Below are 17,830 nucleotides of genomic sequence, written 5' to 3'. Positions count from 1 at the left end.
GGTCACCGCCACGTAGTCCCCTAAATGTACCGCAATAAATGGGATTGCGGTGTTATTGGCGGATCCCAGCTGGTGACGTCTCTGCTGCCTGCTGATTGTTTTCCTTTCTCAGATGTGTTTGTTTTGTTGCAGGCGCTGCTGATCCTGAAGGGTGATGATGTGCCTATGAGAAGAAGTGGCTACAGAGAGAAGCGGCTCTCCTCCCCCTCCACCGCCCATCCTGCCGGTAGAGGAGGAGTCTTTAGCAGCCCAGTGCTGAGTTCAGATTCCTGCTGATCACTGGCTGAACCTCCACAGCCTCCGGAGGAACGAGCCCACCGCTCTCCCTGCTGCTACGACGTTGGAGAGAAGTAACGCAACACTCCAGACTTTACGCCTTCGGAGATCACCAAGGACAAACCGGCTTCCCCCTCCGAGAACGAAGAAATTAAAGGGACACCCCCCCCCCCATCTCTGCTGGTTTGGAGTTTGCGGGTCCAGTCCTACTAACCCCCCTGGAGATGCTCCAAAGATCCTTCATCTTCTCAATCAGTTCTTGGGGCATCCATTGCCGAAGAAGGGCCGGACACCCCAACCACAGATACATAGAAGTAGACGGGCGATAAAAGACTTCGAAGCTCTAGATTTTTTTTTTTTTGCCTTCTTCTTGGAACAAGGGGGGAAAAAATTCCTTCCAACCCCCCTCCTTCTTCCAAACTCTTCAAGTTCCATCTGCTTTCTCTTAACCTTAACGCTTGGAGACATTGCCTTGTCTTGAAGGGTCACTCATGGCTTTCTTGACCAAGAAGAAAAAATTCAAGTTCCAGACCGTCTTTACCCTGGAGGAGCTGACGGCCGTTCCTTTCGTGAATGGGGTCCTCTTCTGTAAGGTCCGGCTGCTGGACGGTGGGGACTTCGTCAGCTTGTCTAGCAGGTAAGTCCGAGGGAAAGTCAAGGTTGTCGGAAAGGAACCGGGTGTCCTTAAGTGAACATTCTTCTCCGAATCGCCGACCGGTGAGACTTGAGCGCAATCATTTGTGCCTTTTAATTAGGTGTATACTTAGCAGGTTTATTGGGCTGATCTTGTTAGCAATTGAAAGTAAGACCGGCCTTGATCCTTAGGTTGGAAGTAAGGGGTATGTCACCCCCTCGAATTCCTGACAGCACCTTTGTGATGCAAATTGTGTGCCAATTACCAAGGATGTGAAGAAGTAATGGGATGCAACACAAGGGGGGTAATTGTGTATAAGGTGTTACATAAGGGGGTGAGGGTGTGTGAGCGGCCACACAAGAGGAGAACTATATGGGAACTGCCACACAAAGGGTTAACTGTGCGTAAGGTGCAATATAAGGGTAAATGTGCTGCCACATGAAGGGTAAGGGTATGCGAGGTGTTAATAATAGGAGCTGGCATACGAAGGGGGGTAAGGGTATATGAGCGGGTATGCAAGGGGGTAAGGGTATATGAGTAGGCATGTGAGGGGGTTATATAATCTGCCACATAAAGGGGCAAGGGTTCATTGGTTTATGATCTGCCGGGTGTAAGGACATTAGTTTATGGAATTTTTTTTCTTACATTGCTAAATTCGTATTTAGCATTTTTGTAAAATACATATTTTTATCGTTCTGTTTGGCGCTGCTTCCCAAGTCGCAAATGTAGCCGCCCCAACTGTGCTCAGGATTTTTTAAGATGTAGCAGAGCTGAGTTTGTCTTTTAACTCTGAGGTTGCAGAAGCTTGATCCACTAGGGTATGTAAAAAACGCAGACGTTGTTCTAGCACTGCATTGTGATGAGCGACAAACTCTGCTCTGCTACACCTGTATAGCCGTGTTCACACTTTAGTTGTTTAGTTCGTAGGGGAATCGCCACGCCATTTTTTTTTGCAAGTCATTGAAATGGGAACGACCGTGACTTTACACCAAGCGACATCTGATCAACCGGCGACTATTGCTTTGGATAAGCTGAAACGAAATAACTAGCGTCTGATCGCTCGTCGCCCTGTCTGTGCCGTGTTTACGCTGAACGCCTGTCGTTCTAATTCGCTCTTTCGCGCCATAGTCGTCCCGTCTAAAGGTACCTTAACCCACCGTTGTGGGTAAACACACGAACGGCACGTTGTTACATCACTATATTGTGATCCGTGACAAACTCTGCTCTGCTACATCTGTATAGGCCGCATTCACATTTGCCTTTGGGTGTTCCGTTTTTTTACTCCATCGTGGGAATGGGAAAGCAGAATGTCCGCCTGGGACCGATCCGTCTTACGTCGGCTTCTAACCGACCCCATTAACTGTAAATGGGTTTGCTGGGCTTCCGGCATGCTGCGTGATTTTTTTTTTTCTTTTCCGGGATTTTGCGCCAGATGTGCGCCAGACATTCGCCTGTGTCTGTTCTAATGGGCGTATTCGCGCAGCCTGAGACACATGAAGTAGAGTAATAAAAAAATAAGGGCTGTTTCCTTTTAACCCGTCGTTTTTATAGCGCTACTTCTGGGTGACGACCAGTACGGTGGTCATTACCGGTTTCCCAGAATTCCATGTTTTCCCAGTAACTTGGCGGATTTGTTATCCGGGAGCCTGGGAAATGTGGGGCGAGAGCCTCGAGGGAGCAGTAATGACGGCCTTTTGTCACTCCTGGAAATAGAAGAAACAGATGTAACTAAGAGACGGCCGACTAGAGGAGGACCTGCGTGCCACGGGCATTTCTTCTGCTAGTCGTGCCAAATGAGAATTCTCACTGCTTGTGTAATACAACGTCGCGTTTTCCGTGTTGTTGGTTATAACCGGACATTTCCGCACAGGTCTGCGTAGCTTTCCATGACGAGGCGCTTTCCAGGTAGAAGTTGTACATGTGTGTTTGTACAGGCGCGGCGAGGTACCGGCTGGTCCCAACCTGCCCTTTACACTTGTTACTTAATCCCTCCTGAGCAGTAAGAACGCGCTAAACACTAAGGCTGGGTTCACACAGGGCGGATTTGCCGCGGAAATTCCGTCCGGAATCTCGCCGCGGCAAATCCGCCTGCGGCCGGTAATCCCAGGGTTAGCCAGCCATGTGGACGAGATTTCTCAGAAATCCCGTCCACACGGGTCGGCAAATTTGTTGCGGCAAAAACCGGCATTGTGGCGCGGATCCGCCGGCCACAGCATGTCCATTCTTTTTTTGGACAAGCAGCAGCGGCGTCATTGGCTCGTTCCTACGAGAATCAATCAGTCATGGTCATTCGCTGTATCGCGTTCGCTGAACGAGCGCCGTTTAAACAGAGCGTTATGTGAACGAGCCAACATTGTTTTATTGTTCCATTCCTCTGTTGTTCCTACTGGAAACGGACTATTGTGTTACCGCTTGGTGGTGTGCCTCTAGTGTTTAATAAGCACTGACAGTATAGGACTGTGTAAGGACACCCCCTGGGACTAGAGCACTGGTGTACATTTTTCAAACCTTTCCAGGAGGAACAACAGAGGGACCAGAATAGTCATTCTATGAGGAAAGCAAGTATTTGCTAAAGCAGAAATATCTGGGGGCTGTTTGAAGTTGTAGAATGGAAACTTGCAATGAACCTGACCTATAACAACCATCTGTACCCCTCCTTCAAAATTGTCTACTTATAGCGGCACTGTCCGTTTAGGACCCTTAAGGTATCAGACCCCAGGTGTGACTGCAGCCCGTTACTCCGCTATACCGCACATCTCCCTTTCGCCTTTATTGCTCAGAACGTCGGGCAGATTAACACGTGAATGTCAGTTCATCTACAAAGCGGCGTCTCTGTCCGCCATGCTCCTCTCATGTACGTTGCGGTCACCGGGCCGCTGGCACGCTGTACGGTATACACGGATCACTTGGTGGTGGAATCTGACCTGTAAGCCAGCAGCTCGCTACGCGGTCACATGACCTGGAATGTGACTCTTGTACACCTTGTGTTTCCTGAATGATTGATGGACCCGTCACATTAAATTCTGGCTCCTCCACCGTAAACTTTTTTTTTAAAGGGAAGACGTTTTGCGTCTTGACACCGCCGCGGTCTAAACGATCAGATTTATCCATTTCTGACTTTCTATAATTTATCAGGTTTTGGAACTAGACAGCGACTACCTTTTAGCAGCGAGTCTCTTCATGCACCATTTAGTCCCAAAATTGACTTGTCTTGGGGAGAGGAGGGGGGGACACATAGTCGTGGCAGGGTAGGAGTTAATGGTTAATTTACGCTTTGAGCCGTATTCGCACCTGTAGGGTTGAGCAGCACACGGACGGCGGTGAGGTTGCACCGCTGTGATATCGGGTTACTTCTGAATGCAGATAAGGCATGGGGTCGGATCCTGGATACGCCAATCGCCCGCTGACGTCGGGCGCTGTGGATATGGGATCTTACGGGAATTTCCTGGGAATTGCCACGTTGCTGTTATCATACACCAGCTTGTTGACCCTTATCCCAGTTCTAAGGCATGCAGGCCATTGTTCGGCCTGTGTATTGGGCGCAGTTTTCACGTAAGTGTTTGCACAGACCATTATGGTCAATGGGGCTATACAGATGGCGATTGATGACCCTTGTAAGCGCACGGTCACATCGCAGAATCCAAAGCAGATTTTTTTTTTTTCCTACACAGATATACGCAGATTCAAATTAGTCCTTTTTCAATGGATTAAATTGGGATCCGCTAATATAAATAAGCCCCTATAGGCATCCTACATATAGCGGTAGCAGAGCTTGGCACTACTCATCATGATCTCTGCATAGACATAATAACCAATTCGGCTCTGCTACATCTAGATGTTGAGTACAAACAACCTGGACTGCCTTCTCTCTTTGGGACACATTCCTGGATTTACGATGATCCCGGACGGCTCTGTTATTCCGTTCTCTGACGGTGGGCGGCTGATCACGCCTTTCGCCCTTTTGATCTTTTTTTTTTCCGTATTATCACTTGTTAAGTTGGAAGGAATTTGACATCTGGCCGCCCTGAATGCTCCTCGTTGCCAGCTCTTGCGGAGATTGTCCCATTCGGGCTCATCGTTGATTGCATACAGTTGTGTATCCCATCACGCGTAGCGGCGGCCGGACGGCCAGGTCACTTGTTCAGTGGTAGAGCTCTGCTTCTGAACCAACTTCTGGATGTCCCTTCTTGTTTTCATGTTCTTCTCACGGTTAGCGTGTCTTTTATCCACTCTCTATTGATCTGCAGTCATTTGTGGTCTTTTCTGTGTTTTTTCCCATAATGCCCTGCAGTAATGTTGTGATCGAAACGCATTAATAATTTAAACTCTGATCGATGAAATGGACCTTCCCGATAAGAAGGCTGACCTTTCTGACCGCTGGATTCTGGGTCATCGGGCGTCTTCTGGATGGATTCGTTGTAGTCAACGTCTTCAATCTCTCGTATTGAAGCTCCTAGAACCAAGTGCTTCTGAGAATTCTTAATGCTTCCTTGAGTCATATGAAGCAAAGCTACTACTGCAAATATGAGGAGACCTGGCATGTGTCATCTATCGCTTTCTGAAATGTCCCTTGCACAAGACATGAGTAACATTGAATCCCCACGCGTCACTTGTATCATGCGTTTGCAGATTTGGGAATGTACGGTTTATGGGATTGGACATCGGTCACTTCTCTTCTCCCACTTGTTAAAGGGATTGTTCAGTTGTAAACTATTGATGGCTTATCCTCATAATCACTAGTAGATTGGTGGGTTTCTGTCACCTAGGACCCCTGCCGATCAGCTCCGTTCCCGCTCCAGTGGCCAGGTTTGGTATTGCAGGCCATGTTCTCATTCACGCCAAAGAGAACTTGACCTGCAGTACCAAGCCGGGCCACTGCAGTGAGAATAGAGCTGTCTACTTCCTGCAGAAATCAGCTCAGGGCATGTGTACAATGGCCCAGCTAACAGCAGATCAGCAAAGGTCCCAGCAAAAAATCATGTAGATTGGCTATGTGGATTGATGGTTGAACGTTTGCCTTACACATTTTAGTCCATTTTGGCCATTACCGCGGTATTTAAAACCGGCCATATGTGTTCTGGATCTACTGTATCCCTTCTGAAGAGGTGACCGAGTGAAGGTAGATGGCGCCGTGACAGCTCGTTGCTAGGACCATTGTGTGCTGAATTCACAAGGTGCTTTGGCAACATAGAAGAAACCAGATAGGTGCCGAGCTCTCAGATTGCCGGGCTGAATGCCGGACGTTCCTCCTGATGTTTGTCTCTTACCTTGCATTGTTTTAGGGAACGTCAGATTCTCGGAAAATGAAATCCGATAGCTTTCCTTGCATCTCAGTCTTACAGGAAGTCGATCACCTATTTTTGTGCTATAAACCAAATGTAATGTACTATCTGCAACATTACGTGGAATCCATAGATACCTTTATTTCTGTTCTACTTGCCTCCGTTGCCCAGATATTAGCCTTTATGTTTATCCTGCGCCATATGTAAATTAGCTTTGCACCTTACGATCGGTGGTCCACCGTTGCCATCGGTCCGGGCTCTATCCCTCACCAGTGTTTGAAAAACCTCCCCTTTCCATTCTTAGTCATGTCTCCATCTCCGCTTGCTGTAGACATCACGCGTTCCGTTATCTCCGTGCTTGGGCTTCGAGTCTTCGGTCAGGAGTCTTCGCGAGTCTTCGGCAGGACTGATGTCATGTGCCATCAGCGTGCCGCAAGCATTCTGCTTATAGCACACAAAATAGGTGACCGGCTTCCTGTAAGATTGCACTTGTCTATCAGGTTATTTAGAGCCAGCGGAGGACTACCGGGATTTTACTTTTATACGACGTAGCCATGAATGAGGAGTGTTGGGTCATCTAGAAACGTACATCGGTGGTCGCAAGAGTGCAAAAAGGTCATGGGTGATACTACCGTCACGGTGTAAGCGGCAGACCTCTATCGGTTTGGTGGCTGCCGGGAAGCATTAGCCTATTTGGCAAACATTCCATTCTTGCCATCCATGCAGCATCGGACTTGGGTTCCTTGGGGCCACTGGAGGTCCAGCTTCTATCTCTACAGAATATGCCCACATCCACTTTTAATTACATCGCAATCTTAATTATTATTGCAGCGCACAAAGGACGTATCGCCAATACATCCAATGGGTTCTTTGTGAATCTAAACCCATTGGCAAGTGGGGTAGTCATCTCCTTAACCTTTAGTTCTGATCCTTGGCCCATCGCTTATCTCCTGGCACTTCACTAGACCAGTCCAACTTGGTTAAACCAATGGATCCCAATATAAGTCATTGGTGGGTCCATTGAGCGCCACTGATATCCATTGTGCAATGGATCAGCATTGTGGCTTCAACGGTAGTTGTAATGTTGATGTGAACAGGGCTTAATATTGAACTTGTGGTATATTAGGATCACTACTGAGGTTCTCACAAAGTGATGCCTCGCGTTGCATTTGACGTACTTTCTGGAAGTTGCCCAGATATTATCCTGACCAGTATGGCACATGTTGGGTCCAATATAAACATCCAAACCAATTAAATCTGCTAGCTATGACTACAGAAGCCGGTGCGTGCATTGATTGGCTGCCAGATGCTTGGCTATTATTTACCCCTTACACTGACAGAATATTTACGTGTGTGCCCACGACTGTAGAAATATTCAGATCTTCAAAAACAGCAGAGCATCACGATGAGGCGGTGTTTATTACTGCCTTTATTCCTGTTCTTACCGCAGCACTGGCTGCAACCCATTGACTTAGTGACTGGTTAAAGGGGTATTCCCATCTCAGCACTACTTAGCTAAGATGAGAAGCCCACGACCGGTTTCGCGACCACCACGCCGGTCGTAACCTAAACCGCCAAGCCTGGCAGCCTTGTGCTGTTTCCTTAACTCCCATTGAATTGATGAGAGTCACGGAAACGGCGTAAGGCTGCCACGCTCGACCAGTTTCTATAACACCCGCCGAGGTGGCTGAGAAACCAGTCGTGTGTTTCTCATCTACGCCAGGAAGTACTGAGGTGGGAATACCCCTTTAAACCTTAACATTAGCGATATTTTCTCTGATGCTGCGAGAAGAAAAACAAAAAAAACACAGCATGCTCTATCTTGCAATTGCTATTTTTTTTTGCAGAGGGGGGGGGGGGGGGTTCTGTAGTCCATGCTTCCCAATGGAGCCTTCTAGTTTAACTTATCATTCGAACTTGCCAATTTTTTTTTTCAACATTAGAAAGTCCTATTGACTTTCGGAATAAAAAATCGTGTGTTTTTTGGCAGGCGGCTGCGATGCAAAATTATTCTCGCAAAACAGCGATATCGCTGAAAAATCGCGAGAGCAAGGACGCTATTTTGCGGCTTTTTTCTCTTGGCAAAATCGCTATTGTCCATGCGAAAGAGACCTTGGGGTGCAGTCGTACGGCACAGATTTTGTTGTGAACTTTGGTGCAGATTTTACGTCTCCAATTTGAATTCAATTGTTCGAGTGAAACCTGCGGCAGATCGGCGCCACAATCTACAAGAAAATCTGCTGCAGATCAGCGAATGTACCTTTTAGTTATATAGTAAGACCTGCTAAAAGGTTGGGCGTTAACTTATAGGGAACTCCCAATTCAAAAAGGTGGTGCTATGGATGCATTTTTACATCTCTCATTTGCATACATTTTTCCCAGGGAGCATTGTGTGGAATCTTGGTGCTCTCCACAAGGAGAAACAGTACTCTAGCGACCCACAACTGAGCAAGGAGATAAGTGAGAGCTCATTGCCTAACCAGTGACTGTTTCTTGATCTGTTTTACAGGTGACGAGGGTGACAAAAACGGATATAATTGCGTATCCTTCCTGGGCTGCCTTTGACGCTAGGGTTGTTTTATATGTAGAGAACAGATATCCTGGTAGTAGGAGGACGTTCATGTCATCCCTCTCCAGGAAAACCAGTAGTCATATATGTGGATAGGGACTTGTCTATCTGGCCGCGGAGCGTGATGTGTTATCTCTCATGTATCCTGTACATTATTACAAAAGTATCATAACCCGCTGGGAAATTCTCCATAACATCTCTCTGTCCCGATGCTCTTCCTCTCTCAAATCCTGTTGTTTAGGAAGTTACTAGTTTATCATTAAAAAATCCTTCCTGCCGCACTGCCCCGGGTTCCAGGCCCGCCTGCGCCGCTTATCTCAGGAATGCACGGGTCATATCAGCTGGGCTCACCCTTTAACTAGTTATATATCAACCACTGTTCTCCTACATGCCGGGGTAGGGAAAATTAGTTTTCAGATTTGCAATATAATTAAACAGTCTTAAAGGGGTTCTCCACTTTGGGCAATGCTTGTTAAGGCCCTTTTATACGGCACGATTATCATGCAAACTGCGCGATAGATCTATGCACGACTACTTATTTAATGTGAATGGAGGCTGGCTGGCCGGAATGATCTCTGGCGCACTTCACCTCCATTCACTGAGCCGTGATCGCTCAGTGGGAAGGCTGGTGGGCACTTTAGCGCCTGACAGCTGTCCTGTCTAAAAAAGACTTTAGAAGAGTTCTTGGAGAATAAGCTGATCAAAAAGTGTCCACCTGGCGGGACCTCCAGTGATCGGCTGTTCCAAACCTGGCAATAAGTGTTTAATTTCCCTGCAGCGCCACCACAGGAGCAATGAAACATTACACTGTATCTACTGACGACATCAATGGGTTCTTGAACAGATACTCCAGAAGGAGACGCTCTTTGTAACTGTTCTCTACTCTGGCCAAGAGATGAGGATCCTGAACTGAGGACCCCCACTCAGAATTCCCTAATGGAGTTATGAAAATGGGTTTTCTAAACTGGTGACCCCTTTTAATATCTCTAGCGGTCACCTTTTTCGATAACCCAGTCCTGGTATAGGTTTGTCTCAGTTGTGTGTGGCTTAGAGGAGCTCCACTGGACTACCGAGTTTCCTACAACTGCAAGGTCTGGCTTGTTGGCGTCCTCCATAATACAAAAGTGGGTCCCGGCCTGACCCCGGGTCCTCTGACCCAAACTCCGAGTATCATACATTCTTATGATGTTCGGAGTTAGGGTCAGGAGATGCACGGTCAGGCCGGGATGCACTTCGGTATGACGGACTCAAAACAGAGGCCAAAATACTGCAGTTTATCACTGGCCTTGCTCACAGCCTTAGCTTCCATCAAAGGATGCCCATCCGAAGTCTGTCTTAGCCCAAGTTCAGTAGTAATAATTAAGGCTCATTCATATCGGCGGTTCTTTTTGGGGTCCCTGTTGCAGATTTCCGTTTAAAATGCAGGATAGATTAGCACTGCTTGCAGCACTATTTTGTCCTTGAAAATGCCGGAAGGCATAATATAATCTGGTTGGAGCCCATTATATGAGGGGCTGCTGATCAGTCTTTGGCTTTACCCAGAAAGAAACGAGATAGGAAGATGAAACTTTACATTTCTCCCACATCCTCTCCACTGATGCCAACACACTTCTTACATCGGTATTCCAAGTTCTGTAAGCCTTGCAAAAAGAAGGATTTTGGTTGTGCCTCAAACCAGTCATCTGTAGCAGCCATGGCATCAGATATGGTGTGAAATTTGGTACACTTGAGGGGTTTCTTCAGGCTTGTAAACAGATGATAGTCGGAGGGAGCTAGATCTGGTGAATAAGGTGGGTGGTCAACCAGCTGGAAGCCTAGCTCCACCAGTCTTGCCGTGGTCACTTGTGCAGTGTGAGCGGAGGCGTTGTCTTGCAGGAACAAGATTCCTTTGGACAGCTTGCCGCACCTTTTGGCCTTCAGAGCTGCCTTCAATTAGTCCAAAAGTTCAATGTAATGCCTTGCATTGATGGTGGAACCATTGTGAAGGTAGTCCACTAGCAGCACGGCCTCCTTATCCCAGAACACAGACGCCATCACCTTAGTGGCTGACCTTCTTTGGGTGAGGAGAACCACTGTGCCTCCACTCTTTTGACTGCTTCTTGGTTTCAGGGTCATACAAATAAATCCAGGTCTCATGCATAGTGACCAGGCGATCCAGGAAGTTCTTATCAGTCTGGAAACGCTGACAAATGGACCGGGAAGTTTTCACTCACATGCTTTTCTGATCTGTTGTCAAACATTTGGGGACCCACTTTGCAGATAGCTTCTTCATGTTCAAATGTTCATGGATGATGACACAAACACGTTCACCAGAAATCCCCATGATGTCTGCTATTCCTGCAGCTGAAACTGTCCGATTCTCCAGTATGAGGTTGTGTACAGCATCGATCTCCGGAACAACAACCTCTCTCGGCCGTCCAGGACGTTCCTCATCATTGGTGCTGAAGTGGCCTGTTTTAAATTTGGCAACCCAGTTCCTAACTGTAGAATATGAAGGGCATTGATCCCCCAATGTCTGCCACATATCACCATCCATGAATATCCTTTGTGGACTTTCCTTGCAGAAACAAGAATTGTATCCCTCCTCTGCTCTCATTTGCGGTGAATATCGCCTTAGACTCCGCCATTTTGTTTTCCCGCGTGCCGAGATCACGGATGCCATAAGCTACAAACACAAAATTTTGAAAACATATCTTAGACACATAAGGCTTTCATGTTATGTAACATTCGTTACCATAGAAACAAAAAAAGAACACAAAGCCAAAGACTTATCAGCAGCCCCTCGTAGTCAGTCGGAAAGGGGGTATATTACCTGCAATTAGTCTTTTCTTTTACCTTTCCTATCTGCCAGTTCTGGACCCCTTTTTTCACCTATCCAAGATGGCTGTAGCAATTTTCTAACTGCCTAATGTACACTGTGCACTACTCTGTGATTGGTCAGTTCTAATCAAGTGAGGAGCTCTGGCCAATCAGAGAGAAGGTGGTAGTCTAACACTATCAATGCACTGTGAGGAATGGGCAGTCTGAAGATTGCATCCGCGATCTTGGACGGCTAGAAATGGAAACCGGCAAATTGGAGGGACGACAGACAGCAATAACTGTTAATAATATGTCCAAGGAAAAAACTTTGTCCCGAACCTGGTGCGTCGCTTTAAAGGGGTTGTCCAATCAAGCAAACCCATTTTCGTATATCCTGTAAAGGAATTCTGAGTACATAGTGGGGCGCCCCTGTTCTGCATCCTTATCTCTTGCTTACAAAGAGCAGTTACAAAGAGTATCCTTCACTCTGGAGGACCCGTCTTGTCACACAAGCCATTGATTTGAATGAACATTGTGTAATGCTTCATTTCCCCTGTGGTAGTGCTGCAGGGAAACTGAACAGCTTTCCCCAACAGGTCGCAACTGATCGCCGGGGTTCAAACTAAGGAAAATTTCATTGGAAGCCTGTCAACTTACTGGAATTTGGGAAGAAACAAGAGGAAGACAGAAAGTCTGTACATGACTATACTTGCTCTCGCGGTGAAGAACTACTTGAAATAAAGGTTTACGGCCCTTATAAAGTTATGTAAGTTAATGGAGAAAAACAAATGCTGCGATGATTACGGCGGAGCAGTCGCTGCTTGAGCGGTCTTAGTCGTCTGTATTAATGCGCCGGAGCTTTAAATAGCCTTTAAACGTCCCTCGTTGTCACAAAGCGTTTGAAGTGCTCGGCGAAGTTTTCTCATGAATTTTAGATCAGTCCACAACATGGCCGTCTTAAAGAGACAGAGATGCCCGTACCGTAACCTCAGTCGCTCTTAGTAGTAGATCTATACATTGGACTGCAGGTTTACGAGGCCTATTACATCACCGAGCAAAACAAATAGGGCATTTGTAATTATAGGATCGCTTCTCCGAATAACAAGTCTCATCTGGATTCTAATGAGTCCATAAAACACGGCCGTGCAACCTCTTCATGGATCCCATCCAGCATATGGAGAATCTGGCCAAAAAAGTGCATTTAAAGGGCAATTCCACCTTGCGTATAATGTCCTGGAAATGTCTGAGAGGCTCGGGGCTGAGCTCTATTCAGGTACTAAAGGAGATCTTTATTACCACGGGGCATCAGCGCCAGCTTATAAAAGGAGGCCTTTGTCTAGATCACGCAGGGAACACGAGAAGCCTGGCCGTCCTCTGCGTCCTCGTACATGGGGAAAGGTACGGCTCTCGAATAGCAAGTGCCATAACCATTCATGTTGTGTCCGCAGCTATAGCGGCTAAACAAACACGCGTGGGCCCGGCGGTGGACAAGCCATTGTTTTCTGCCCTTGCAAAGGAAAGTAATAACAGTAAAGTGATGTTTGCTAAATTCTTCCATTGTGTCCAAAAATTTCCGCTGAAATCTGATGCCGGCCATGGGGGGGGGGGGGGCCTGAAAGGGAAAAAGTTGGGGCTGGAGGTGGAACAGAACATCTGAAAGCAATTACGGACGACTAGCCCTGCACCTTGTAAAGCACCGCCGCTCCGTCCCAAGAACACCATGCAAGATCTCCAATCCCCCCCTCCTCCCCTCTCGGAGCGTGGGCTCAGCGCATTGTTATTTTCAGCTATTTTGGTTCCAGTCACTCACAGTAAAAAAAAAAAAAAAGTTAACTAAACGGCACGGTTCTATTACATCTCGCATCGCTATGGAAACCAGAAAATGCAATCTTACCAGCGTCCTCCTTTTTTTTTTTTTTTAACACCTATGTAGCCGTGAAAAACCTAGGGACTCGTTAAAAAGAGAAAAAAAATAAGCGCAAGGTAAAGGGTTAAGTCGGTGGAGTCTTGTACTTGCGCTATTGTATTACAGTAATCCCTAATTCTTGAAATATCAGAACATCCCTTTGTTTTCGCTCAAGGCGATCCTCTGTGCCCATCTGTCACCTCTGTGTGATTACGGACGGTTCTGCCCCCCGGATTACTTGGTATTAGGATGGGTATATGGGCATGGGGTTCCACTGTCTTGTCCATCTGAGGAGTCTTGATCTAGTCGGACATGAAGTCTTGAGTGACGCAGTCAAGTTTTTCTGGTCTTCTAAGGCAGTAAAGTGCCAGTTCTTTGTTCTTCATCAACAGCATCTTGTCCTGGTGGCCTGGTAATTCTAACCCTGACCCCGGCGGGTACACTAGCCTGTCATCATCTCCAGGCCTTTGTCATTAGTCAACCAAACCTATCATCTCTTGTTGCCTCCGCAGTTCCCTTTTTTTTTTTCTTACGTAAGCATTAACAAGACTAAAGAAGATGCTGTAGCGGTTACGTATGTTGCCTCCCGTACCGGGCTATGTGACAGGAAGAACGAGATCCCACTTTTAGAATGTAGGTTTTGTTCATTTGCATAGCACACCTGTCATGCAGGCACAGAGCTGTGGCAAGCACTTACTTGCTGCCTGCTGTTTCTATATATTTCATATTACTGTACTTTCCCACAGCACCTGGAGGGTGTACACAAACGTGAAGGAACATAGAAACGTCTTGCAGATGTTGACCTGGTCTGTTTCGAACCCAGAGCACCTGGAGGGAGCACACAAGCATGCAGGGAGCGTAGAAAGTTCTTGCACATGTTGGCCTGGCCTGTTTTGAACCCAGAGCACCTCGAAGCAACACACAAGCATAGAGCGAGCATAAATACTTACTGCAGATGTTGACCTGGTCAATTTCGTACCCAGAGCAACTGGAGGGAGCATAAAGACTTCTAGCAGATGTTGACCTGGTCTGTTTCAAGTCCAGAGCAGCTAAAGGGAGCATCGAAACGTCTTGCACAAGTTGACCTGGTCCGTTTCGAACCCAGAGCAACAGGAGGGATCACATAAGCATGAAGGGAGCATGGAAACGTCTTGCACATGTTGACCTGGTTCGTTTCGAACCCAGAGGAACAGGAGGGAGCATAAAGACTTCTTGCAGATGTTGACCTGGTCTGTTTATAGCCAATAGCAACTGGAAGGAGTACACATGCATGAAAGGAGCATAGAAACTTCTTGCACAAGTTGACCTGGTCTGTTTCGAACCCAGAGTAACCGTAGGGATCATGAAGACTTCTAGCAGATGTTTGACCTGGTCTGTTTCAAATCCAGAGCAACTGGAGAGAGCACACAAGCATAGAGGAAGCCTAAAGACTTCTTGCGGCTATTGGCTTGGTCTGTTGCAAGGCCAGAGCACCTGGAGGGAGCATAGAAAATTCTTGCACATGTTGACCTGGTTTATTTCAAACCCAGAGCACCTCAAAGGTGCACACAAATATGAAGGGAGCATAGAGACTTCTTGTACATATTGACCCTGTCTGTTTCAAACCCAGAGCACCTGGAAGGAGCACACAAGCATAGAGACTTCTTGTACATATTGACCCGCTCTGTTTCGACCTCGGAGCACACAAGCGTAGAGACTTCTCGTACGTGCTGACTTGCTCTATTTCGAACCCAGAGCAGCAGTTCTAGGAGCCGGTAAACAGGAGAATACAGCCTACCAGATCTATGGTGCTTCCATCTATGATTGTGCACATTTTATGTCCCGTCGCTGCTGCTGTTTTTGTTGCAGCTCAGCTGACTCAAGAAGTTATATTCTCATCGACACTTAAAAAAAAAAATGGAGGGGGAAAACTGTGCAGTCTTTAAAGTGATTGCATGTTCCCAGTCCGATCTGCTCTGTCCATATGCCCTATAAGCGTGTGGCTCCCAGAAGAAAGAAGGAGCAAGAGCTTTCCCAAAAGGGGCGTTTTTGGATTTTTCTGCGCCGTCATCCATTTTCGTGTTTCCAGAATGTAGTTTGTACAAGACGTCATTTTAGTTCTTGGTTGACAATGAAATAATTTTCTAGTATTGTGTACTGTGGGTGAGGATGGCACCTGCTGCGGCAGAAGGTACAGAAGCTGGTTTCCCATGGCCGCCTGCCCTGATCTCTCCGCAGGTGCAGCGGTCCCCTCCTTTGGTTCAGTACCAGGCAGCTGACCCGCAGGTCTATAGTGTTACACAGAAGGAATTGTGGCATCCATCTTATTGTCCTTTTGTGTGTCTCAGGGGGGAGGAGGGCACGGCAATTGTTATGCCGGAGTTTGGAGAAATTCCATCCCCGCAGCTCTATAATGTGTCTTTGTTTCCACAAACAAGCAGGAGCAGTAACCCCCGGCGTGGGCTGCGGGGGAGAGCCAACCCTCTGACATCTACCAAGACTTTGCTAAAAATCCGCCATCGTGGGGTTTAGTAAGCCAAAGTAATAAATGGGTCACATTTTTGGAAAACTGTGTTATCAAATTGTACCATATCTTATAATAACCAATGTAATATAACCTGCAGCGGGGAACATGCAAAGTTTGCTGTTGACTGGGACCATTTTTCTAGTTAGTTGCCCATTAGGTGGCACTGTTCTCTTGCTCTCTTTTTGTAACGGGACCATCTTTCGCGACGATACGCTCTGCTGTAGATCGAACTACAAGAATCTGCTTATTTATACACTGAAGGTTGTGGCTTTAATCCCCGCCTGGTTCAGGTAGCCGGCTCACGGTTGATTCAGCCTTCCATCCTTCCGAGGTCGGTAAAATGAATACCCAGCTTGAGGACTAGGAAAAGCAATGACAAACTAGCCCGCAAAAACAGTCTGAAAAGAAAACGTCGCGTTCCGACGTGACCCGAGGAGTCAGTCAGTCATGGCTCGGTGCTTGCACCAGGGGACTTGATCTGTACCAAAAAAATTAAGGCAGCACCTATATCGTACATTTGGGTCGCAATGAAAGAAAGACGTGCTCAGTGTGAACCTGCTCTCATCTGGGAAGAGAACGGGGCGCCAATGGCGAACCGGGGCGAGGTGTTCCAAGGAAACGCCCAAAGATAGAACAAGCTGTATTTTTTTATTTCCAAGAATGGTCTTCATGTTCATGTGTATTTTGTGCGCATCGCTTATGTGAATAAGCCCTTAGGGTCATGTTCCATCTACCTGGGCCGATTTATCATGTGATTTATCGTTACGACGAGTGAATTTGAACAATAATCGTCAAATCATTCAAAAATGAGAGTGACGATTGAAGCGTAAATGCTCGGGGCAGGACCGATGAGCAATCTCAAAAACTAATGTAAATGCACGATCATTGGCGATCGTGCAAATGCTAACGAGTCGCTATATACTAACTCATTGTTCACTTTCCTTCAGTTTATCTTTACCTTTAGATCCAGCATTATGCTGTGATGCTTAAAGGGGTTTGTCCCTCTTATAGGTGTTTTCAGACAGCGCCATACATTGTGCAGTGGTCTGGGATGGTATTGCAGGCTGAGTCCTATTGAAGTGAATTGCACTTGGCTTACAGTACCAACTCGGGCCACTGCACAATGTATGACGCCGTCCCAAAAAAGTTAGAAGGGCGAACCTCTTAGTGTTCCTGTTTTCTTTTCAGCAGTGTATATACATATATTACAAGTCCTGTCTCGTACATGCTTCTGGGAGGTGGGGTGTAAGTATTTGTTGCCTGCACCTGTGGTACAACAGTGGGCTAATGCAAGGGGTTGTGCGGACCATAAAGTGGTGTGTATACATGAGACCCTGTGGACACATGAGAGTTGGGCCCAACCCTTTCCTATGATTATATAATCCCAGTTGTGTGATTCTCTGTTATCAGCCCTGTGTTATGGGGTATATCGGGGGTGAGTTCTATTGGTATATCTTTCTAGAAGTGTGACCGTTTTCTTGGTAGGTCTAGCTCCTACCTTCTCCCGTCCTCTCCTCCTCATACTGTGAGGTTGCACTTTGACCTTCTGTGATCCCTGAAGAATTTTAGGAATGTGTTGATTGGAAACTTGTTCTTGCCGGCAGGTCCAGGAATCCGGTTGGTCCACCTATGGCGTACATCAGACTAATTGCCTTTATGTAATCACTCGAGAGTTCTTACCGTTTTTATCCTCAGCGGTTTATTGGAAATAATGCGAAATCTTTGGTCTTCAAAAACCTGAAATGTTCCAGAAGCCTTTTATTCTAAATGTTATCTTTAAAGATAAGAACATGGAAGTCGTATGTACTTGTTGACAACTTATCGGTGTCCGCCATTCTAGGGGATTTATGGCCTATTA

General features: G+C 46.8%; 1 protein-coding gene across 1 annotated transcript in view; it reads left to right on the top strand.

Moving 5' to 3' along the window:
• The first annotated feature begins 140 nt into the window (after positions 1 to 140).
• The window catches only part of EEIG1 (estrogen-induced osteoclastogenesis regulator 1), a 49,978-nt gene continuing 32,288 nt past the window's right edge, over positions 141 to 17,830 (top strand). The window contains exon 1 of the mRNA XM_066580649.1: positions 141 to 913. Within this exon, the coding sequence (XP_066436746.1) occupies positions 768 to 913 (146 nt within the window). The 5' untranslated portion in view covers positions 141 to 767. The remainder of the gene's footprint in view (positions 914 to 17,830) is intronic.

The sequence above is a fragment of the Eleutherodactylus coqui genome, chromosome 10 (assembly GCF_035609145.1).
Source record: "Eleutherodactylus coqui strain aEleCoq1 chromosome 10, aEleCoq1.hap1, whole genome shotgun sequence".
NCBI lineage: Eukaryota > Metazoa > Chordata > Amphibia > Anura > Eleutherodactylidae > Eleutherodactylus > Eleutherodactylus coqui.
This window is presented reverse-complemented; position numbering and strand designations above follow the sequence as displayed.